This window comes from Cryptosporidium parvum, chromosome 5 (genome assembly GCF_000165345.1).
Source record: "Cryptosporidium parvum Iowa II chromosome 5, whole genome shotgun sequence".
Classification (NCBI taxonomy): domain Eukaryota; phylum Apicomplexa; class Conoidasida; order Eucoccidiorida; family Cryptosporidiidae; genus Cryptosporidium; species Cryptosporidium parvum.
The window spans coordinates 870,057-894,266 of NC_006984.1; the positions used below are offsets into that span (position 1 = coordinate 870,057).

At 25.3% G+C, this 24,210-nt stretch overlaps 12 protein-coding genes across 12 annotated transcripts; 5 read left to right on the forward strand and 7 right to left on the reverse strand.

Annotated features, from left to right (window-relative positions):
- Nucleotides 1–269: 269 nt before the first annotated feature.
- cgd5_3780 (hypothetical protein with a possible cysteine-rich domain (BBOX zinc finger?)) lies at nucleotides 270–1,121 on the forward strand (the record flags this gene model as incomplete). The annotated part of the gene is made up of 1 exon (XM_625543.1): nucleotides 270–1,121. One exon carries the CDS (start codon nucleotides 270–272, stop codon nucleotides 1,119–1,121), a length of 852 nt encoding a protein of 283 aa, XP_625543.1.
- Nucleotides 1,122–1,196: 75 nt separating this feature from the next.
- cgd5_3790 (SNF7 ortholog) lies at nucleotides 1,197–1,814 on the reverse strand (the record flags this gene model as incomplete). The annotated part of the gene is made up of 1 exon (XM_625544.1): nucleotides 1,197–1,814. The coding sequence occupies one exon, from the start codon at nucleotides 1,812–1,814 to the stop codon at nucleotides 1,197–1,199; it is 618 nt and encodes a 205-aa protein (XP_625544.1).
- A 540-nt stretch (nucleotides 1,815–2,354) lies between these two features.
- Nucleotides 2,355–3,458, forward strand: cgd5_3800 (hypothetical protein; the record flags this gene model as incomplete). Its single annotated transcript, XM_001388253.1, has 1 exon — nucleotides 2,355–3,458. One exon carries the CDS (start codon nucleotides 2,355–2,357, stop codon nucleotides 3,456–3,458), a length of 1,104 nt encoding a protein of 367 aa, XP_001388290.1.
- Nucleotides 3,459–4,178: 720 nt separating this feature from the next.
- On the reverse strand, nucleotides 4,179–5,222 carry cgd5_3810 (hypothetical protein with a signal peptide; the record flags this gene model as incomplete). Its single annotated transcript, XM_625545.1, has 1 exon — nucleotides 4,179–5,222. The coding sequence occupies one exon, from the start codon at nucleotides 5,220–5,222 to the stop codon at nucleotides 4,179–4,181; it is 1,044 nt and encodes a 347-aa protein (XP_625545.1).
- A 1,434-nt stretch (nucleotides 5,223–6,656) lies between these two features.
- On the forward strand, nucleotides 6,657–7,988 carry cgd5_3820 (vacuole membrane protein, VMP1 like integral membrane protein; the record flags this gene model as incomplete). The annotated part of the gene is made up of 1 exon (XM_625546.1): nucleotides 6,657–7,988. The coding sequence occupies one exon, from the start codon at nucleotides 6,657–6,659 to the stop codon at nucleotides 7,986–7,988; it is 1,332 nt and encodes a 443-aa protein (XP_625546.1).
- Nucleotides 7,989–11,390: 3,402 nt separating this feature from the next.
- Nucleotides 11,391–11,930, reverse strand: cgd5_3830 (hypothetical protein; the record flags this gene model as incomplete). The annotated part of the gene is made up of 1 exon (XM_625547.1): nucleotides 11,391–11,930. The coding sequence occupies one exon, from the start codon at nucleotides 11,928–11,930 to the stop codon at nucleotides 11,391–11,393; it is 540 nt and encodes a 179-aa protein (XP_625547.1).
- A 209-nt stretch (nucleotides 11,931–12,139) lies between these two features.
- cgd5_3840 (hypothetical protein) lies at nucleotides 12,140–12,529 on the reverse strand (the record flags this gene model as incomplete). Its single annotated transcript, XM_625548.1, has 1 exon — nucleotides 12,140–12,529. The coding sequence occupies one exon, from the start codon at nucleotides 12,527–12,529 to the stop codon at nucleotides 12,140–12,142; it is 390 nt and encodes a 129-aa protein (XP_625548.1).
- A 2,088-nt stretch (nucleotides 12,530–14,617) lies between these two features.
- On the forward strand, nucleotides 14,618–17,518 carry cgd5_3850 (adapter-protein complex 1 gamma subunit (gamma adaptin); the record flags this gene model as incomplete). Its single annotated transcript, XM_625549.1, has 1 exon — nucleotides 14,618–17,518. A coding segment is annotated over one exon (2,901 nt), but the record flags the coding sequence as incomplete, so codon positions are not given.
- A 519-nt stretch (nucleotides 17,519–18,037) lies between these two features.
- On the reverse strand, nucleotides 18,038–18,412 carry cgd5_3860 (hypothetical protein; the record flags this gene model as incomplete). Its single annotated transcript, XM_625550.1, has 1 exon — nucleotides 18,038–18,412. The coding sequence occupies one exon, from the start codon at nucleotides 18,410–18,412 to the stop codon at nucleotides 18,038–18,040; it is 375 nt and encodes a 124-aa protein (XP_625550.1).
- A 124-nt stretch (nucleotides 18,413–18,536) lies between these two features.
- Nucleotides 18,537–21,092, reverse strand: cgd5_3870 (yprA. Lhr1/Ski2 family RNA SFII helicase; the record flags this gene model as incomplete). The annotated part of the gene is made up of 1 exon (XM_625551.1): nucleotides 18,537–21,092. A coding segment is annotated over one exon (2,556 nt), but the record flags the coding sequence as incomplete, so codon positions are not given.
- Nucleotides 21,093–21,487: 395 nt separating this feature from the next.
- On the forward strand, nucleotides 21,488–22,744 carry cgd5_3880 (hypothetical protein; the record flags this gene model as incomplete). The annotated part of the gene is made up of 1 exon (XM_625552.1): nucleotides 21,488–22,744. The coding sequence occupies one exon, from the start codon at nucleotides 21,488–21,490 to the stop codon at nucleotides 22,742–22,744; it is 1,257 nt and encodes a 418-aa protein (XP_625552.1).
- A 4-nt stretch (nucleotides 22,745–22,748) lies between these two features.
- cgd5_3890 (possible apicomplexan specific, low complexity protein) lies at nucleotides 22,749–23,723 on the reverse strand (the record flags this gene model as incomplete). Its single annotated transcript, XM_625553.1, has 1 exon — nucleotides 22,749–23,723. One exon carries the CDS (start codon nucleotides 23,721–23,723, stop codon nucleotides 22,749–22,751), a length of 975 nt encoding a protein of 324 aa, XP_625553.1.
- Between the last annotated feature and the right edge of the window lie 487 nt (nucleotides 23,724–24,210).

Sequence of the window (24,210 nt, forward strand, 5' to 3'; positions counted from 1 at the left end):
AAAAAAAAAGATGTTGAAATTAGTGAGTATAACGGAAAGAAGAAAAAAAGGTGAAATTAATGTTAAAGGAATTGATATTTCTGGAAAGAAAAGGTATTTCTGAAGAGGAAGGATTATTTTGGATGAATTGACTAGAAGAAAAGTTGATTAATTGAAAAGACTAAAAAGAATAATATTATTATTTCTTTTATTGATAAAAAGAAGAAAAAGCTGAATAAAAATTAAATAGAATAAAATATATATATATTTATTAGTAAAGAGTATTAAATATGGAGATTGATGATGCATTATTAGCAGAAAAACGAGATCAAAACAGAAAGTGTGAGAATTGTGATAATGATTACAAGTACAAATGTCCAGCATGTAATACGAAATCTTGTAGCTTGGAGTGTATTAATCATCATAAATCTAAAACAGGATGTGATGGGGATGGTATGAAAAAGCATATTGGAAGAAATATAGCAATAAGTCAATATAATTGTGATGATATGTGGAGAGATTTCAACTTTTTAGAGGAAATGAGAAGAAGAATATTGAATGCATCAAGGCATCAAGGAAAAGAGAAACACATTGAGAATCAAATAATACAACAAAATTTTGGGTTAATTAGTAGTTTAAGAGGAAGAATCGGAGAATATAAAGGGAGGGTTAAAACTAATGAAGAGCAAAAGCTCGTTACAGTAATAAAAGAAACCAGCAAATTACCAAGACATAGTCCAATCCCATTGTTGAAAAAAGCATGTAGTATTAGAAAGATTAAGATATATTTTTGCCCAATAAATGAGATGGAAATAAGAAAGAATAACACAACTTATTATAATAAGAAAGATGATTTAATATTATGGAAAATGGAATTTAATATATATCAAGATAATAATCTAATAGAAAAGAAGTATTTGGATAATATTTCAGAAAATGAGATAGTTATAGAAATAATACTAAAATTGATAATAAATCTAGATAAGAATAACATTAAACAAGTACTTTTAATGAATAACTTTAAAGATGAAAATAATAAAGCTTTTCAAGAAATAGATTTAAATAAAAGCTTTAAAGAAAATTTAATAGGCAAAAATATTATAGAATTTCCAAGATTCAAGGTAGAAATACATAAATCATGAAAATATATTAATTCTAATATAGTTTTATAAATGATAATAAAGAAAGAAAACATTATTATAGCTTTATCTAAATAATTATAGTTTTTCCATAATCTTCTCATCCAAATTACTGGTACTAGAGTTTAATAGTACTTTATTATTAGTGGTAAATATTTCAGATGATTCAAGAATTTTTCTATCAATTTCTTTTGCTTGTATTGCACTTAATTCCTCCATAAGATCAGCTTCATTCATTGAAGGAAGAGATTGATTAATTATTTGAGAAATTTCATCATGAATTGATTGTTGCTCCTTAATTGTATCAGAAATTTTTTCCAATTTATCAGTATTTGTGGATGATATTATGGATTGATGAGCCATAGCACTTGCAGATAATGCAGACATTGTCATCTGTTGAGTCTTTGCTGTCTCTAAATTAAGTAATTGTTGTTCTAATAATAAACTTGAACTTAATAATTTCTCTCTTTCCTGAGTGACCAATTTTTTTCTTCTTAATACTAACAATGCTGAATTCTTATCTCCTTGTAATGCTAAATTAGCTGCTTCATTTTCAAGCTTCTTTTCTTTCTCCTCCAAATCAAGCAAAGACCTTTGAATTGCTTGTGATGCTTTTAATGCTTTTTCATGAGCTGATTCTATTTCAGAAAGGGGATTTGTCTCTTCTTTTTCCTGTTTTCTACGAAACAAAAACATTTTATTTCCTACTAATATTAACCAAAATTAAATCACAATAATAATTCAATTCAATCTTCCCTTCATTCAATAAAAGTGGAAAATACTTGTATATATTTGTGAATATTGTATTTTCCTTTTCCTAATTATACTTTATTATTATTATTATTTTTTTAATTTTCCCAATATTCAAAACCCACTTATTCACATATTTTTATATCACTAATATTTATAAAAATTACGATACCGGCATTGGCGCCAGAATTAGCCCGCCGGAATATGTATTTATTTAATGGAATTAATTGTCAAAATTCACACAAAAAAAAGAGGAAATATTAGAAAAGTAATAGAAAAAATAATCAATATTGGGGCTTAGCTTATATATATATATATATAAATAGATTTAAGTATACATAGTTTTTTTTAAACTTTTGCTTATTGATCTACAAAAAACTTTTTTTTCATCCTTATTATAAGTTTTAAATTTCCAAGTCAAAATACAATAGATGAGAAAATATTTAATATTTTAAAAAAAGGAGAAAAATAGGAGAGGAGAAAAAAATGACTCAGGATAAAAGAACTCGAATTAGTGCAGAAATTGAAGATTCTGAAGGTGAAAGTAGTAACCATAAGAAAATAAATATAGAAAATGAACAAGAAATAAGTGAAATAGTTCAACTACTAAAAAAGCATATAAGAAATTTTGAAATGGAAAAAGTATACTATATCTTTGAGAAGATTAATCAGAGAGAGATTTTTTTTAAAGATATTGAAGATTATTTAAATGTAAACTTTTCTAAAGTTATTAATGAGTGTTTGCTAGGCTTAAATATTATTCTTTTACCTGATCATGATCAAGTAATTATTAATGGGTTAAAGATCAAAATTCTTAAATTGATTTTAAATATTCTTTTAGATATTTCAGAGTTTCAGGATGAAAGTTCTCAAATCGGAGAAAATTCAAATATTAATTCTATCAAATTAAAGTTATTATTAGAAAATGATCTTAGATTAAGTTTACTGAAATCTATTAAAAGTATTGAACATATTTACTTACAAACTTTAAAAGCTGATAATATATCTAAAAAAGAAGATCAAAATTTTGAAGAATTAATAAGTCACGAAAGTGAATTATTACAAGAATCTGTATTAGAGACATATTTTCAGCTTTTAGAATCTACTATTGAAATTGATCCAGAGAATGTTTCAAAAGAATTTACTGAATTTGAAGAATTATTTGATTGGTTAATCCAGATATTAGATGACGAGGAGTCTTCAATAGTTGATGAAATTACATCTTTAAAGATGGAAATATTAAGTATTATATTTCAATATATTAAATTATCACAAGAAAGTACTATTTGGAAAAAAACAAATAAGAAACAATTTATGGACAAGTTTTTGGTAAAATTAGCCAATCTTGCTTTAAGAGATACAGAAATTGGTGGTATTAAGGAAAAAGAGTTTTTACATAATATTATAGATATTATTTGTAATCTCTTATTTGAAGAGGAAATGAGAAAAGAATTTTGTGATTTACAAGGATTGGAATTGATGATAAAGTTAATGAAAGAAAAGACATCTATGAGACATTTATCTATTAAAGTGGTATCGTTTGCTATGCTTGATAAGGGAGAAATGAATAATAAATTTATTCAAATGTAAGTTATTCTAAAATTGCTAATATTTATTAATAAAATATTCTTTTTTTTATTTAGGTCTGGTTTGAAGCTTATTTTTGGTTTTCTAGCTCACTCTTCAAAGAATTTGATTAATGATGAAAGTTATATTAAGAATAGACAACAACAAGATACAGATGAACATTTATGTAGTATTGTAAAATCATTATTACAATTCTCTACTGGTAAGTTGATTAAAAACAATTATTAGATTTGTAACATTTATATTAATTAAAAAATTACCTTTAAACAGGAAATGATCATAAGATTTTAATAAGTAAATTAATAGAGGACAATTACTCTAAACTTAAGAATTTTCTAATTCTAAGGAATTACTACTCAAAGAAAATTACACAGGCTTTGGAGAATTCACAAGATGATTTACTGGAAGAAGATGAAAATCAAATTGAAATAATTGAAACACTAGCTATTGATGCTGGTCTTTTTATAGTACAGCTTATTGATTTAATATTAGTTTATACAATATATTATGAAAAAGGTAACATTCATGATTTTGAAAAGAATGTTTTAAGTAAGAATGGAATAGAGTTAAATGATTTAAAAACAAGTATTGAAGATTATTCAAGTTCTTTAAATCAGGATGAAAAGAGTTTTAATGAAAGAATGTTAGCTTATTTAAATCTTTAAAAAAATCTAAAATATATTATTTTTATTTTTATTGCTTTTATTAGAATTAAATTAATTATTAAAACCATATTATATTATTTAGCTTTCTTAAAAGACTTGGCATTTCATCCATAAAATTAAGATCATCCCAGTTGATTATTTCATCAAGATTAAATAATCCACTTCCAAAAAAGTCATCACTTTCTTCAGTATCTTGTTCATCATCAGGATCACCAAGATTTCTACTTCCTAGAACAGCAGAAATAAGTCTTTTAGCTTCTTCAACATTACCATTCTTATTGTAAAGTCCCATACTTAGATTAATTAATCTGACTAAGGGTACCGTTGAATTTTGTTCAGTAAATTCAATAATATAATAATCTCCATTGGATGTAATCCATTCAGGATCTTGTATTACATTAAAAATCTGAGTAAAATCTTCTTTATTTTGAGCCATATCATTTGTTACACTTTCTTGATTAATTTGATTACTATTTGTATCATTATTAATAGATTTTGATAATCCTTGTTCATTTTTATTTTGAACACGACGAACATTATGAGTTTCTGTTATTACTTGAGTAGTACTATTATTACCATTAGTTGTGGTTGTTGTAATAGTAGTAGAATTTGTAACAGTGAATGTAGTTGAAGTTGTTGTAGTTTTTGAAGTAACTGATGACACAGTTTTAGTACTTTTTGGTGACTTTTTTGGTGCTTTAGGAGGACTTTTTCCTGCAGAAAAAATCACAATAGAACTTTCATCATTTGTTTGGTTATTATGGTTTACAATACCTTCATTAGCAATACCATTTTCTGAGATAATTGTAAAATTTTGTAAATCAGAATTATCTTCTAAACCACTATTAATAATTTTCTTAGAGCCATTTTCATCTATCAATAATTTTCTCAAAATTAAATTTGAGCTTTTTGAAAATTCAGAATTTTCTGTATTGTTTTTAGGTTGATTTCTTGATAACTTTCTACGTGTTATTTTTAATGAATAAGTGTTATTATTGTTTTTAAAGTTTAAAGTATTTTTTGAAGTTACAAAACTTAAATTAAGAATATTCAAGACAATGCAAAATACCAAAACCTTGCCAATCAATTTAGTCCTATTCATAACTTAATATATTCTTTCAGAAAAAAAAAAAGAACAGATTTCTTGGTTTCCTTACTTTATAATCTACAATTCAAACTACAATCTAACAATTTTTCAAATTTATTACCTAATAGTTAAATATTATACTATTACTATAAAAAATGATATATATTTAAAATTCTTTAATGGTACCAATCGTTTTCGAGGAGTTGAATTTGAAGAACATGATAAATATTATTTTTTCAATGTTGATTTTTTTTTTTCTCAAAGAAGAAAAACTATTCTCTTTTAGATGAAGAAAATTCGGACTTAATAAATTTTTTAAAAAAATTTGGTTATTAATTTTAATTCTAATATAAATGTATTTTTATGACGTGTAAATTTTTAATGCATGCACTGGCAGATTAAATTTAAAAAAAAAATGCATTTTAGCATGCAAAAAAAAAAAAATTCACATTTATATTGGGAAATTTTGATCAAAAATTTAAATTAATATTAACTTATTTATTTATTTATTTATTATAAAAAATACTTGGAAATTTTTTATTTCAACAAGAAAATAAAATATTCAAATTATTACTCAAATATTAATTAATTAAACTACGTGTAATTCCCGCCCAAATTTGTCCCTCACCCCACTTGTTAAAATTGATTATTATTATAAGTAAATAAACAGCAATATAAATAATTAAAGAGGAGTGATTTGTTAAGACTCATTAAGTTTTTGAGATTATTGACAGGGAATATTTGTAATGGTTAATGAGGACCTGTATATTTTGGATGAGAGTAATTAAATTTAAATAATATTAAATATTAAAAGTATAATTCAAATAAATTAAAGTGATTTTTTAAAGAAATTAATAAGAAAAAAAAAGTTCAAGAAAATAAATATTAATTTTGATAATAATAAAAAAACATTAATAATACAAGGATTTAATTAATTCATTATTAAATAATTAAATAAAGTTTATAGAATATATATATAAATATATAAATTGTAAACGTAAAAAAAAAAAAAAAAAAAAAAACAGAAAATTGTTAAATGAGCAAATTAAACATAAATTGCACACAAAAATAAATTCAAGAGAAAAAAAGTGTTCAAAATTGAGTGATTAAAAATTTTAAATATAAAGATTAATATCATTAATACTCGGATGAAAGTAGGTATATAATACATTAATATGTAATTATAATCCCAACGAGAAATAATAATATATTTAAATTTATACAATTTGCAAAAGTATGCAGTGATACAAATTTGTGCATTGGAAATTAGGAATAATAATATATTTTCATTTTTTACGGATGAAAATAAGAGTAATTAAATTAATATTATTTAGCAATATATGAATGGTTAATTAGATATATTACAAAAACAAAAAAAAAAAAGAAATATACAGGAATTATAAGTAGCAGCAGAAGTGTGGTATATTAAATAAGTAAACCAAAGAAAAAATGCCAAGAGAAGTCAGCATATACAAAAGTCCTATAAAGACTTTGAATCTTGCATTGCTATTTTGCTATGAAGTAGTATGTAAAATAATTGTGGAATTGTTTACAAAATGGTATAAACACATTTTGATATTATTTGGAATTACTTTGACAATAATGGGATTAAGTAATTTAAATGAAAAATTAGGAGAGCTAATTCATAATTACATTTACGTTAATATTTTGAATGGAATTTGGTGGATTGGATTGGGGTTTTTGAGTTCAGTAGGACTTGGTTGCGGCATTCATACTGGATTATTGTTTTTATTTCCTCATGTTTATTCAATAATTACTACAGCTGAAAGATATAACACATTGAATTTTGACCCAAGGCAAAATATGTGGAGTAATTTATTGAACCCAGGAGATTTATTTATAGTAAATGATTTAGGTTCAGATGGATCATCAATCAGTCTATTTAACATATTATTAAAGATTCTCCCATATGCATTTTTATGGGGTTTTGGTACGGCTTTAGGAGAGTTACCCCCATATGCAGCAGCATATGCAGCTTCAAAATCTAGAAAAAATAATAGATTAAGAGAGTTAAAAAGGAGAAAAGAAAATGAAGAATTTGAAGTACAAAACTCTTCAAGTATTGAAAATATTGGGAATGAAGGTTTTGAAATTAATAAGGAGTTACTTCCTGATGATGAAAGTACTGAAGATACAAATAATGACTCAAGTATTAAACATTACTTGATGAGTTTAATAAAGAAGTGTATAGTCACATTGATTAATAAGTTTGGTGGATATGGAGTCTTTATTTTAAGTTGTTGGCCAAATTTAATGTTTGATTTATGTGGAATCATATGTGGCCATTATTTAATGAATTTTTGGACTTTCTTTATTCCACTAGTTCTTGGTAAAGGTATAATAAAGGTTTTCTTTCAGACTTTATTATTAATATTCTTATTTTCAAGTAAATTTGAAAATAAGCATGTTGATATTATTCTTTGGTTTATTAAAAAATGGCCAATTTCTAAATTTTTTGATAAAGATGAAATTTACCTTAAAGAAACAATTCATAACGAGTTAATTTATATAAAAAAGACTTTAAGTAATATGAATGAGCAATCTGGAGATCCTATTTCATCATTGAATTCCAATAATATTAGTAAAATAAATAATAACAATTGGTGGGAAGTCATTATAAGTAAAATCCAAATTACTTCCTTATTTTCATGGATTACTATTTTTGTTGTTGTTTTATTTGCAATCTCTATCATTAATGAGGCAGCAAAATATCAAGATGAAGCCATCAGAAATAAGGAGAACAAAGTTAAAAAGGACTAAAATTTATGGATAACTTTTCATTTTGGATTATTTAGTTTCATTTCTTTTACAATTATTGATCTCAGATTATGCGATTGTTCATAATTGATTATAACGCACAAAATTAGGCTCAAAAACTGAGGTTATTAAATATATTTTCTATTTTTAGTATCAATTCAGATTTTAATTTTAATTATTTAAAAGAGATCACTATTTTTTTAGAAGAGTATACTTGGAAATACATTATATTTCACTTATATACTATTTTTCAAAAGGGGGAATGTAATAAATTTAATAGTTTGCTTCTCCTTGGAATTACTTTATATTTAACTAATCACTACTTTTTTTTTTGATTTTCAAATTATAATGGGATAATATTCATCAAATTCTTTTTTCCTTCGAAGTATTTTCATAAGCCATATTTTACATTATACACAGGGTTTGACAAGGCACTTTGTTTCGAGATTAACCTTGTATTATAGTTAAAGAAATTATCTAAAAAAAGAAATTTGAATTCATCCTAGTCACTTTTATATATAAATAGAAGAATTATTCAATCTAATTAAAATGTTTAAATTATTTTACGTATTATGCAATTTCCGCCCCACATAATTCTTATCAATTTCTATGATTTTTTTTTTTAAAGTTTACCATTATTCTTTAAAAGGAATATGGCGCCTAAAATAGCAGGCGGGCCCTGCATTTGACTTAAAGAGCGAAGACAGATATTTCCAGTAATTAGTGGGAATAATAATTAAAAACGTGGTAGTTTTAGAAGAGAAAATCGAGTATTTTCTTTTTATAGATCGAGTGTTGCATTATATATGTACATATATATATTATATTAAGAGAGAGAGACTATTTTATTAGGTTTCTTATTGACTGGAATAAAAATAGAGCTAGATAATTACTACTGGACTGCGTACTTTTATTTTTTATACTATTTTTAAAGTATTTAGCAGAGTAAATTGAATTTTGTTGCAGATTTAAAGGGTGGAAAATCATTAATATTAAAAGCTATTAAGAACAAGTTTGAGGGATTTGTTTTTTTATTGAAAATAATAAATTATATTTGGATATATATATATTTCTTCAGAATAGAATAATTTAACCACTTGTTAGTATATAAAGAAAAGAATAACTTGAAGTGAATTTTGTTATTTTTTTCTTATATAGTTGTATTTGGCTGGTTTTTTCCTGTATTTTCTTAAAAAGTCTACATTTTTGGAAAAGTTGAGACCAAATTGTTCAAATACTTTAAGAGTTTGTATTAGAACAGATATATCGAATATAAATATTTTAAACAATGGCAAAATCTTACTCAACTAAATCTAAAGGAAGAGGTTCGTTGAAATTTGAAATACTCATCTTACGTTTGTTTCCTTCTTTTTTAAGAAATTCTTGTAATTGCAGTTAATTGGTTGGCTACATTATAGATTTTTTTTTTGTTTCTGGAATATATTAGAGATATTTCAACGGAAAGAATTCGATTGACTTTTGGTGGCTTTTGTTTTCATCCTCTTTCTTTGCATTTTATTTTTCTTTTGAACTTATCCAATGAAATGTGATATTTCAAATATTTTACCCTCTATTATTTTGGTCTCTTTCTCACTCTAGCTCAATATGGGAGATATCATTAATAAAGTGTAAAGTATTCTGGAATCATTGGAACGCTTGGGTGGTTGAATTAGAAGTTTGGGATTTGCAGGAAATTGTTAATGAAATCATTGACTTGCCGTATAAATTATGGGATGCGTTTATTCAGACAACCAAGTGGGATATATAAAATTAATAAAATAAACGTGATTATTTACTATCCTCACATTTTCTATACTCTAATTCATGTTATTGTTGATCTTTTGTATTTTAAATAAGATCATTTACAGCTATCAGCAGAGAGTCATCTTTCTTTCCACTAACGCATTTTTCTCTTTCAATTCTACTATGAAGTGGAAAAAAAATGCTATTTAAAATTGGAATTCATAGTTTTTGGTAGGGCATATTGAATATATTTAATCCATTCAAATCAAAAAGAAAAAAAATTGGCATTTTTAAGCTATACATGCATTGGCGATATGATAGTTTTTCTATTACGTCATTCATGTATTTTGAATACCGGTATTTGTGTGCAAAGTTGTGGGGATTTGGCACGATTTTTTTTTTTTTTCATTTGGTTTAATTTTGGGTATTATATTTTAATATTTTTCATTCTTTTAGGCTTGAATGAAATTATATTACGAATTATGGATTAAAGTAATTTAATACTACTCTTTAATTGGGGATATTAATGGAAATGATTTAAGTCAATTCAATCGTATTTCTTATTCCTATTTGCGAACAATTCCACAGTTATGTATACTATTAATGTAGTTTAATGGAGCCATACTAAATTAATATTTATTGCAATTCTAGAAAAAAAGAAGAAAGCAAAACGTGCAATGTGTATATATACAAGTATCATTAACTGACTTTTTTTTTTTTTTTTGAACATTATAGGTCAATCTCGCACTAATTCAAACTCTACAAGACGTATTGTCAGACTTGGTAACACAAATTTATCAAATTCGAGAAATACTTTGAACTCCGCAAATGGTAGCTCAAAGTCTAGAGTGATTAGAGGCCAAGGCGGTAGGAGAGTCAATACCAGCTTTGATAATCTCAATAGAAGGAAATTAGCATCTTCCAGAAACTCCACTAATAGAGGCTCTTCACTTTCTAACAATGCAAGAAACAGAAAGGGAAGCATTGGGCGCTTTAATTCTTCTGGAAATTCAGGTGCCATTAGAAGAGGAGGTAGTGGTAGTGGAGGTAGGGGAAGAGGATTTAGAGGTAGGAACAGTGGTTCTAGAACATCATCTAGAGGAAGAGGAGGCGCATCTGGAGGATTTAGAGGAACTAGACGCCCCCAGAAGAATAAAAACAGTACAAGCACAGCGTCATTGGTAAGTTATTTTTTTCTTTGAAGAAGTTCTATGGAATTCCACATCCATTTTTTTTTTAATGGACTGGTTATAGCGCATGGCGCCAAATGTGGGATTACGGAATACAATTTCTCAACTATATTAACTTTTCACAATTTCTTCCCCCTTCAAAAAAAAAAAAACTATATATATTATTTTTGATTTTTTTTCTAATAAACAGGATGCAGCATTAGACTCGTATATGGGAGCAGATGTTTGCAAGGCACGATTAGATTCACAATTAGATTCATACTTTTCTGGACAAAGTACTGGAAATGATAGCATGGTAACCGGCGACTCTTCGATGAATGTGGAGAGTAATCAGGAGCCAGTTTTGATCTCACTATAGAAGAATATTAGTAAAAAGCTTTTGATAATTAATTCAACGGCAAGATACTTTGAAAAAAAAAATTGCAACGCATGTATAGGTGGATAAATAGTAATAATACATATTAATAAAACTCTATTCTTGATTAATTGGTATTTCCTCTGAGAAAAGTGCACTATTATGATCATCAATGTTGTTAGAATCATTGAAATCATTAGGTTCTTGTTCATAATCAGAGGTCTCTAACTGATGATCGGAATTATTGTCCATATGGTTTGTGTAAATGTCACTAATCTTTCTATCTAGTTGGTTGTTATTATCATTGTTATTGTTGTTATAGAGCTTTACATCTTCATCTCCATAAATACAATCATTTTGGATATATAATTCGTTATCAATTTCACATTCTTTTTGTCTTGTTTCAATGTCTGTTTCCGATTTATATTGGTCCTCGATTTGATCTTGTTCTTTTTGATTTTGTTCTTCTTGATCCTGCTCTTGCTCTTGATTAAGAACAGGATTTTGATTTTGGTGTTGATAATCACTTTCTAAATTTTTATCGTGATTTTTACTTTGTTCAATTTCGTCAATAGTTTCAGTATTTACTTCTAACTCATTTGAATGAATCTCAATATGACGTTCATTTGGTTCAATCTTGGATTTTAATTCGTCCATATTAGTATCATCAATGGTACTCAAAGTATTATTATTTGGATAAATTATATCGCTTTTATAAAAATCTGGAACATTTTCTTCTGAAATTTCATTTTCATTAATTTCCTTATATTTTTTAACTGGAAATGAAGAATTTGAGAGTAAAGAATTGCCATTCTCAGTTGATATAATAACCTAATAAAATTAATTATTTAAATTTCAATAGTAATTTAATGGGATCTATTTAAAAAAAAAAAAAAAAAACTTACATCTTTGATAATAATATTTCTTATAGCGTTAAAATAACTTTGCCAAAATATACTCTCGGACATTCTACTTGGTACTAATTCATATCTAATATTATTTAATTCATCCATTTGTGAAAGTAATGCTGCTGCCCATTCTGCAAAAGGAATAATACAATCTGGATCATCTTCGTCTAGAGAAAATCCTTGTATTCTTGATACCGGACAATTTGTTAAAAATACTTGCTTATTCAATGTTAAGCTTTGAACCTTTTCTTTAATACTTTTATAGTTCCATTTCAAAACAGTATTTGTAGGTAGTTCTTCGCTCGACCATTGAACAATATGAAACCATGGAAAAACATTATCTTGCATTGTTTCTGATTAATTAAATTAATATTGGTTATTAAAACTTTTAAAATTATTCATTCAAAACTCACCATCAAAATCCTTCATTTCTAACTCCATTTCTTGGGTTAAATCTTCCACACTTTCAACAATTCCCATCTTTTTATACTTGCTAGATTAATATTAAGTTATTTTATTTTCCTTCTGAGTGATTCTGATCCTATTTACTTTAAAATATTAATTGATCATAATAAGCATTCAAAAACTCTTAATATTTCTACCTTTCTATTATTAATAAATTACTTATTATGACTTTAAGCCTAGCAAATAATTTGTGTTGTATTTTGTTTCAATTTATAATTAGAATTTATATTACCGATATTTCCTCTTCAAACACTTTCTATTGAAAACTATTAGAAAATATCCAATCAATAGATTCTAAAGGAAAACTTTCAATATTTTCTGTTTACTCAAATCCCATATAAATCTATCGATTTTTTTTTCTACTTTAATTAATTTTTTTCATTAAATATTATACAAATTAAAATACACAATTTTTACCGCCATTTTTAATTATTTATTTTCCTTTATAACCACAAAATTTCATTAATGTCAAACATATGATCTTTTTTTTTTTTTAATATTTCATAAAAATTTTCATTTTTTAAATACAAAACCGATATAAAAACTCTATTGGTTTAAATTTTATAATTAATTACCTTCCAAAGTAAATTTTTTTTTCTAATTAATTAATGCAATAAGTGTTTTCTACTTTTATTTACATGTAATTTAATTAATAAACAAAAATATTGAATGTTCCCGCCTTTTTTCTTTTAAAATAATAAATAAATATAAAGTAATTTATTTATGAATGTTAAATACATTGTGCGTTGAAGGGTTATATTATTAATAATAATATATTAAAAATTGAAATTAAACGAGGATAATAAAAAAGTTATTTATAAGAAAACATCATTATTGGATTATATAATAATTAAATTTTTAATAAAATGATTGATCCAGGTATGTATAAAAAGTATTCCTAAAATTTATATTCAAGGGAAATATATTTTTATTAAGAAAAAATGACTTTCTTTAAATAACATTTGCACTATTATCTCATATTCAGTATATACAATTTCGGTTTTCCTTATTTTATGCTTTTGTTCGCTATTTATTTACATAATATATGTAAACAATTTACTAAAAGAAAGAGATTCATCTAAAAGACAAAAAAGAAGAGTAAGTTAACAAATAATGTATACTTTATATGAATTTAAAATTTACATTGTATTAACCAATTTTTTAAATATAGAAACCAAGAAGAAAAGACAGAGAGTATTGGAGTATAGATGAGTAAATAATTTAAATTACAAACATTTACTTTTTTTTTTATCGTTTCAAGATTTTGTCTATGAATCTATTAGATAATTCGCAAGACATTTTTCAACTACTTGATTAAATAATAATAAACAATTTATTTAGGTAAAACTAATTAATATTTCATTCTAAAAAAGAGTATGTATCGAGTTTGGAGGAAAAAATAACTAGAATTTTTTTCATTAATTATTTCGTGTTTAGAATTTCAATGTATTAAACAACATAAATGTCCAGTTTCCATAAATACTGCCTATAATAGTATATTACTACATATTAATCTATTCACAGCTACCAAATCAACAAATATATATAAATTTATTAATAAAAAATTTCTATATAATTTTAATTTACTTCTAAAAATAGAACCCACAAATTGCCCCTCACCCCCACCCCATCGCCTATGCAACAACTTTGGAAAAAAAAACGTCTCAAGATCACGCTTGCGCGCCCGGTACCGAATTATTATTATTTTTTAATAAATTAAGTGTGAGGAAAAAAAAAATAATTCAAGATAAAAATGGAGGGAAGATTTTTAAAGAAAAAAAATTAATTAGTATTAATTATTTTGAAATAATTTCTCCATTTAATTTTATGAATATTATCTACTTTTGTAACATCATTGAAGATTAATTGATTACTAGATTCAATTTTGAATCCAAATAATTGACATTACTTCAGAATAGGATTAAAAAGTCCCAAAAATTCTTTTTTTTTATAGAAATTTTAAAATATTAAAAAGAAAAAAAGATGTCAATAAAGCTACGCGAACTAATTAGACAAGTTAGAAACTGCAAAACGGCAGCAGAAGAAAGGTCTATAATTTCAAAAGAATGTGCCCATATCAGAGCACTTTTTAAAGAAGATGAAAATCAATATAGACAAAGAAATATTGCAAAATTATTATTTATTCATATGCTTGGATATCCAAGTCAATTTGGACAAGTTGAATGCTTAAAACTAATTGCTAGCAATAAATTTTGTGAAAAAAGAATTGGATATCTTGCGATTTGTCAATTATTAGATGAAGATTCTGAAATTTTATTGCTTGCAACCAATAGTATCAAGAATGATCTGAATCACTCAAACCAATATATTAATGGACTTGCACTCTCTGCTATAGCTAACACAGCTCCTAAAGAGATGTGTAGAGCAGTTTTTAGAGAAGTTAGTGAACTTTTACTAGTTGGGAACCCATTCATCAAGAAAAGAGCATTACTTGCATCAGTACATATTATTCGAGTTCTTGAAGATGCAGAAATTGAGTCATTTATTAACTGTATTCCTTCTTTACTTGAAGATAAGCATCATGGAGTTCTTTTAGGTACTTGTCATATGATTAATTCAATAATACAATATCATCCTGAACATATTGAAGCTTTAGGACCTTTTGTACCTTTATTAGTAAAAATATTAAACACAATAAGTATGGCAGGATATCTTAATTCTATGGAATATGATAATGGAGGAGTCACAGACCAATTTCTACAAGTACATATACTAATTACAATTGGTGATCTCAGAACTGTTATTGCAGATGATATTAAAGAGAATATTTGTGCCGTATTAGCTCAATTATTGACTAATACTGATCATTCCAAAAATGGCGGGAATTCTATTTTATATGAATCTGTTAGAACCATTATTAAATTATTACCATATATTAATGAGGATGGATTATATATGTTAGCTGTTAATACGGTAACAAAATTCTTACAAAATACTGATTTAAATATCCGTTTTGTTGCCCTTGGTTTATTAGAAAATATGAAAGAATTTCCAAATAACTCCAGTACTTGTTCAATAGTCTCAAATGTTAATGAGAGCTTAACTGGAAATAATGACAACAGTAATAATGAAACTGCGCATGCAGGTTTGGCGCCACATCATGCATTAATTTTAGACTGTTTGAAAGATTCTGACTCGTCAATTAAACTTAGGGCATTAAAAGTTTTGTTTTCTGTAATAAATGAAAACAATATAAAGACTTTTATTAAGGACTTATTGAATGCATTATTGATTTCAACAGAAAATGAAGAAATTGATTTTTCTATAGAATTAGCAACAGGAATGTGTATTGCGGTAAGGAAATGTAAGCATTTAACCCCACAGTGGTATATTGATACTTATATTAAACTATTTTGCTTGGCTGGAAATATTATTAAAGAAGAAGAAAGGGATTACTTTATTTCTTACCTTTCTTCTTTAAGTGATTCAAGCATTCATTCATATACTGTCAAAAAGTTATATTTATCATTATTATCAAGAAATGACCAAATTTTACTAATTCAAGTTACTTTATGGGCAATTGGCGAATATTCTCAGCATCTATTTACTAATAATAATGGAATTGGCTCTTTTGAAGAACAAAAATCTTTAGATACCTCAGAAATTGATATCTCTGAAGAATCTGTTATGAGTTTAATTGAAAATATTTTAGTTTGTAATTCAAGGGAAATGTCAAATAGTAACTACTCATTATCAATATCAGGAATCAATAATTTATGCATTGATTATTCTCATCCAATAAAAGGAGTTGGAACTTATGGCTCTATTAGCTCTATAGAAACTACAATCAACTTTGCATTAGTAGCTTTGATCAAAGCTAGTATTCGACTCAAGACCCAAAAAAATAAGATACTACAGCTTATTCAGAGTCAAGCATCATCTCCATCAGTTGAAATACAACAAAGAGCTTTAGAATATATACAAATTTTGAATTCTAACTGGGATTCTAACCGAAGTCAAATTCTTAACCCTATTCCAGTATTTGATCTTTCAAATCTTTACTCTAATGAAACTAGAACAAACAGCTATATTAATCTCAATGCCTATAACTCTCCAAAAAATACTAAGAATGAAAATATAAATAACAAATCTAATGATAATACCCTTGTAACAGATCTTTTAGACCTTGATTCTAATATTAATGAAGTAACAGGTAATACAAGTACTAATAATATTAACAATTCTAAAGTTGAATCGACTAATGGAAACATCCTGGACTTATTTGACACTATAGCCAGTAATAATACAAAGACTAATCACATCGATTTTAATGCAAATGATTCTATGGCTCCAGTTTCTAAAATTGATCCTGTTTTAACTATCACTCATAATAATTCTGGTAACAGTAATAACAACTTACTTAATTTTAATGATAATAAACCTACAATAACTACCAAGAGTTCTCCATTTGAGGATCTTATTGACTTTAATAAGCTTGATTTATCTTCTTCACACTCTTCTTCAATTCAAAATAATAATTTAAATTCTATTGAAACTATTAAAATTTATGAAAACAAGGATATTAGAATCACATTTGATATATCCAAAAACAAATTCAACCAAAGAGAAACCAACTTCACTGCAAAGTATTTCAATATTTCTGATGTAGATATATCAAACTTTAAACTAGAAATTGCTGTTCCAAAATATCTTAATATTCAGCTTGAAACTGCCTCTAGCAACTACCTTCCTTCTAATAACTTCAATCATCCAGCAAAACAAGAAATTAAAGTTACCAAAAATGGAGATGAAAATAATCAAATACTTATGAAGCTTAGAATTAACTATCTTATCAACAATAACCAAGTTACCGAATATTCGAATGTAAATAATATTCCCAGCAAATATTAATTATAATTTTAATAATATACAAATATTTATTATTACGTGTTTGCATGCATTTTTCTGCATGTATTTGTTTTTTTTTGACACGTCATTTTTTTTCTCAATGTGGATAATAAAAAGTAATTTAGATATATATATATATGTATATATATATTTATATATATTTACTTAAAGTGCACTACCTCTAATTTTCTTAATACTTTCTAATATATTTAATGTCATTTGTTTATTAATATATCTGTTATTTTTAATACAAGAATATAAAAGGAAGCCGCAATTAAGACACCCATTTTTACAGTTACAGCTATTTATATTATCCCTCATATTAAAAATAATATCTTCAATAATTCGAACTTCCTTTCCGTTTGAAGTACATTTCAATTTCATTAGTTCATTAAAATATCCATTACCTCCCTTTTTATTTTCATATAGCAGAAGAGTGATAGAATTTGTTTGTTTATCTTTTTGATTATAAATTTTAACTAAAAGATAATTTCAGATAAATGTAATTTATTATTTTTTTTCTCAAGAAAAATTATACTTAATAAACTTACTGTCAGGGCATTCACAAGAAATATCATTAATATTACAAGATATAAACTTTGGAAGCGAATTAATAACATTGTGAATAATCCCATGTATAGCTATATTAATTATTTCAACTTCAAATTTATCACTTAATTCTAACTTTATCTGCATTCCCATTGTATTAAATGAGTAAACTAAAGGATTTTGAATATATTTCTCTTCCATAAAAATCCATTCATTATTAATTATCTCAAATATTGAATAACTATATATATCAAAAGTAACTCTTGCTCCTGTTATATATATATTCATACTAATAATATCGCTTTCCAAACTTTCACTCAATGTATATCTTTCGCCATTTCCTTGCATTACTACTGAAACTTCCCCTGAAGAAACAGTCTTTTGTTTAAGTCTATGATCACCCTTCTTAATTTCTTGTACTATTCCTATAATTCATTGTAATTTTTTAACAATTTAATCATTAAATCATTATTTAATTTATAAATATTATTATTATTAACCTACCTCTTCTGGATGTTAAGTCCACTGATAAAGTCTTATATAACACCCCATTTATTGAATATATTGATTCTGGATATACTAAACGAACTGAATTATAAATTGGTAATGTGTCAATAATCACCCTACTATCCTTAACATCGTAAAGTGATACAGTTATATCGCTATCTCTAACATCTATTTGTTTGTAAATATCTTTTGGATCATTCAAAATCAACTGATCATTATTTTCAAAATATAATGAAAGCAATGATGAAATGCATGCAGGTTCGATTCCCGCTTCAGATTGATTCTTTATCCTATTCCAATTATAATATAAATCGCATGCAACAAAATCTTGAACTTTTGAATTATCGTAAGTAACAATTAGATTTCTGTAGTACAAAAATTTGATAATATCAACCAATATTTCAGAGTTTAAATCCAAAATCTTTGAATCTCTTTTAATATTAATAAATTTATAAGTTTCAACTGTTAAACATATAAGGTGAAGAATTAATAAATAAGGATTCTTTAAATTAATAACACATGAATCAAATTGTTTAGATAATAATTCATCGCCATGATTACTTATATAATTATCAATTTCATTATTTTCATTTAATAAAAGCACTTTAATACTTTTTGTTTTATGATCTCTTCCACATCTTCCAAATTGTTGAGTCAATCTATTAATAGACCCAGGGTATCCAAAAACTATTACACTATCAAAACATTTTACATCAATTCCTAGTTCCAATGCAATAGTACTAATAACAATTTTTACTTTACCGTTAAATATTAGTGATTCTAATTTTCTTCTTTCAGTTTGAGAAATCCCTCCCCTATAAATTTGAATATCAGAATCAAAGTTGAATTGATGATCATTATGAAGATTTATCTTCTTTAAAGCCATTAAAAGGTCTCTCTTAATATTTTCAACCAATTTTCTTGAAGGACAAAATAAAATTAATTTACGATTTAAATAGTAGAATTCAATTAACATATTAATACATTCTTTATAACTTTTATTTTTTTTTATTTGACTATAATTTTTTGTATTATCTTTAATAATATACTTATTACAATCCCAAATTAATATTGATGATTCTCCCTTTGAACTTGAATCATTATCAATAAGTGCAATATCGTTAAAATCTTTAAATTCAGAACCAATCAAGTTTTTAAAATGCTCAATAGGGTTATTTATTGTTGCAGTACATACAATATACTGAGTATATGTTTCAGAATCTATATAATTATTTTTTTGTTTGTAATATAGAATGCCTCTGTGAAGTCTTTTTAATATATAGCTTGTATTAATTCCAAAATGGCCTGTATAAATATGAGCTTCATCGATAACAAGCAATTTTAGACGATTATAAATCATACAAGATAAAAGTTCAATATTCCAATGAATAAAATCAATATTAGTTAGAATAATATTACTTTTTAATAATATTTCTCTTCTTTGATTCATATTTGTATCTCCATCAAGTTTATTAACCTTTGGCAAAATAGTTGGAGGTTCGGGATGAAAAAAACTTAGAATTTGTGTAATCTTCATAAACTGATCTTCAGATAATGCCTTTGTTGGAAATATTAATAAAGCCAAATTTTTTGGGTTTTGAATGGCAAATTGAATGCATGGAAGTAAATAACACATAGACTTTCCACTTGATGTACTGGTTGTAATGATTACATTCTTTTTATCTCGCAAAATGGCTTTAATTGCATCACTCTGATGATTATAAAATCTAAATTTGTTAGATGAACTTTTATTAATATAAATGCTCAGCATATCAATTATTTTCGGATCAAGAATTGAATATACCTGATCATTTTCATGGCAGTAGTTAGTTTCTCGTCCCTTCTCAAATTTCTGGCTTACTATTCCACCTTTTAAAATTGTACTTTTTGAAATAGTTTCAATGACTTTATCAGAGTCTACCGTTTGATTTTTTCCATTTGGGATTGACATTAATTGATTTATTCTTCTTATTCTAATTTCCTCCAGACTATTCTCTTTTACCTCAATATCAACTTTATCCGTGAATTTGTCTTCAATTTGCTCATTTTTCTCACTAATATTCATTAATAATTGTTTCTCAAAGAATTCTAATAAAGAGTCCATTGATTTTTTGTTGAGTTTATTGGATTGAATTAAATTATTACAAGATTTTATATCTAAGTCTTTTGGTTTGTTTTTATTACATATAGTATCAGTTCCAATATTGAAATTTATTATATAGTCCCTCGCATTAGCCAGTATTTCATTTAATTCAAAGTTAGTATTTGAATGAGATACTTGTGTTTCTGAAATCCTTGTTATTGTAATTTTATCTTTTAGTACAGCAATTACATCTTTAAAATCACCAATATTTTTAATTCCATGTACTCCAGGACATCTTCCAAGCCTACAAATGCATTCATCAGAAACCCCACACAATATTGATGATATTCTTGTAATGCATTGGTTTGAAACAAGTTTATTGTAAGTTGCTAAATATGTTCGAAGATAGAAAAAAAAAATAATCAGATTTTTGTTTAATTAATTTTCAAATATTCTAAATTCTCTGTTATTCAGTCAACTTACCTAGAATCTTCTTTAAAAACTCAATTAATCGAATATTTTTAATAATTTGAGCCTGGTATGTATTCAATTTGTTTCTTTGATTTATTAAGTCATCCGTTCTTTCTCTTTTGAGCATATTTCAAGCTTCCTATATTATTTTACCATATAAAAAAAAGTGTTTTATTATTTTAAATTTTTTTCCATTCAATTTTATATTACGTGTACATTTTATACCGGCATTTCATTAAATGACGTAATAATTATTTTCTTATTTTGACATGTAACTCCGGTATTAATTTTTATCCACATGCGGGAAATTCAAATTAATAATGAATTTAAAAATAGTATTAAAATAATAAAAGTAGAATTTGATGAATAAATTTGAAAATGGTTTGGAACATGTAAAATTAAGGATTTCTAATATTGAAGATGAAATATATAATATAACAGAGTTGAGAGAAAGAAATATTATTGAGAAGGAGAAATTAGAAGATGAAATATATGAAATTATTGAAATTGAAAAAATACTATCAGAGCTTTATGATGAATTGTACAGAATTTCAAATTTCCATGAGGCTAATAATGTTTTAATTACTAGAGCTTTTGAAGAGAAATTGGTGAAAATATTTAAAGAGTATTACTCAAATAAATTAGAGAATTTAAATAACATTAATTTTTTAGACTATGAACAAATTAAATATAGTTATCAAAATTCCAGATTATCATTAATTAATGAGTTGAAAACTAATTTTGGGCAAGATTTGCTGAAGATTGAAGTTTTGAATAATATTATTAAAAAATTAATCGCGTCAAATGAGAAAATCTTTTATGCTATATTCAAAGTTGAAGATTTATACAAAATACTTTTGTGCTTTATATATACAGATTTTTTGATTTGGGATCCTTTTTCAGATTCTCCAAATACTGATTTACTTTCTTTTTCAAGCATCATCAATGATGTATTAAAACAAGATGGTGTAACTACTTTGAATGTAAGTTTTTTTAATACTGAAAAGCTTGTGGAAAAATTATATCTTGAAAAGCTCATGAATTATATTTGTGAAATAGTAAAACTGTATTGGACTCCTTTTTATTTCAAAGAAACAGAGAAATTTGTTAAATCTATAAGAAATGTTAAAGATATTCTTGAAATTGATATGTCAGAAGTTGTGTCCGAACTCATGAATAAACTTCAAGATAATTTTAATTTTTTGATTTCAGAGAGTTTTTTAAAACCCGAAAATGAATTTAAGTTTGTATTACTGATCTTAAATTGGGCTGCTTCAGTACTCATGGTTACAAAAGCATTTCAAGTAAAACAAGAGTATATTAATTTATTAATAAGCAAGTCCATTCTTCATTTTTCCCAAAACTCGATCCAAAACCACGAAAATAAAAATTTAAGAAAACTACTCTGCGAAACAGAAATTGACGTTAAAGAAATCAATGATTATTCAGTAAATGAACAAAAGTTAGATTCCAATATATTATTGAATCCTAAGGTTGCTGGCTTACTAAATATTAATGAGGTTTTATATCAAATTAAAAACAGCTTTAAATTAAATTTTCCTAAAAAAAAATATATCTTAATTGATATTATATTAGAAATTATATCAAGTTATAATTAATTAATTATTTTCTTAGTAAAAGTTCAATACGCTCATTTATCATATTATAAACCTGTCTCGAAGATAGTACATCCATAATAATATCTGTAATTGCTTCTGGAGTAATATTTTCATTTTTTCGGTTATAATTACTTTCTAATTTACTACCTTTTCCTAAAATATCTTGAAAATGCAAAAGTTTCTGTAGTGAATCATTAATTACTGTCTTTTCTGAATTACTCTTACTTTCCACGTTATTGATAATATTATGTTTATCAGGAATATTGGTATTATTACCGTTATTATTATTATTATTATTATTGTTATTTACGTTATTTTTAATATTATCATCAGTAACAATTCGACTAGCTTGAATGATTTTATTATTATTTACAGAATTTCGAATCATCTGTTCTATATTAATTTCGCCTTCTTGATTCTTTTGATTAGATTTCTTGTTGAGGAATTCTAGTATGGTTTTTCCTGCATTACTATTATAAATGGAAGTAGGGTCTGACTGAAATCCATGACTTGATGAGCTGTTACAATCGATATCACTATTCAATTTTTTAACCATTAACTTCGAAACTATTTGCTTTAATGAAGCTTCAATTGATTTTCTCTCCTCCACCTCGTAAAACCATAAACAAGAAACCAAAGAGTTATTATTCTTATTTGGAAACTTATAAAATAAATAATTTGTTTCTCCACTTAACTCCCATTCACTTGTAATTCCAAGTATAAGATTTTCAGGGTTTTTCTGATTCAAAACAATTAGTTGATATATTGGTTCTATATCCCTCTTAACAATATGTAAAAACCCTTCAACTTCTCCTCTAACCCACTTTTGAGTAGTTCCATCCATTAAATATACGCTTACAAAACTTGAGTATGCAATAATCTCATTAATGTTCTCATCATGACGTTTTAAAAGCTGTAAATTTAACTTTTTCCTTTCGTCCTCTAAATTGTTTTTTCTCTGATTTTCCAATGAATTCATCTTAAATATGTCGTATTTATAGTATTAGATTATTTGCATATATAAATATATTTAGAATAACTGTACTAATTAACAAGTTCTTTACAAATTTATATAGATTATTTTATATATGACTAAATTTAGCAATAAAACAATAAATGACACCTTAAATTCAAAGTATTCACTTTAGTTATTTTACTTGTAGTTTTCTTCTTCTGAAAATTAACCCTCGCTAAATTTTGACAATTTTTTCTATAGAAAAAATATTATCTTTAATTGTTATTTCCTATTAATATATTTGACATTTATATGATATTATACCCTGTACCGTTCCCCTCACTATACATGGCGCCTGATTATTTGTAAAAAATTATGTTGCATGCAATAATAAATCAATCAAATATAAGCAAAAAATAAAAATAAAGAATGAAACAAAATGAACTAAAATATAATTAATATTAAACCAAATCATTTATATAAAGTACTAGGAAAAAAGCCTTAATACTTT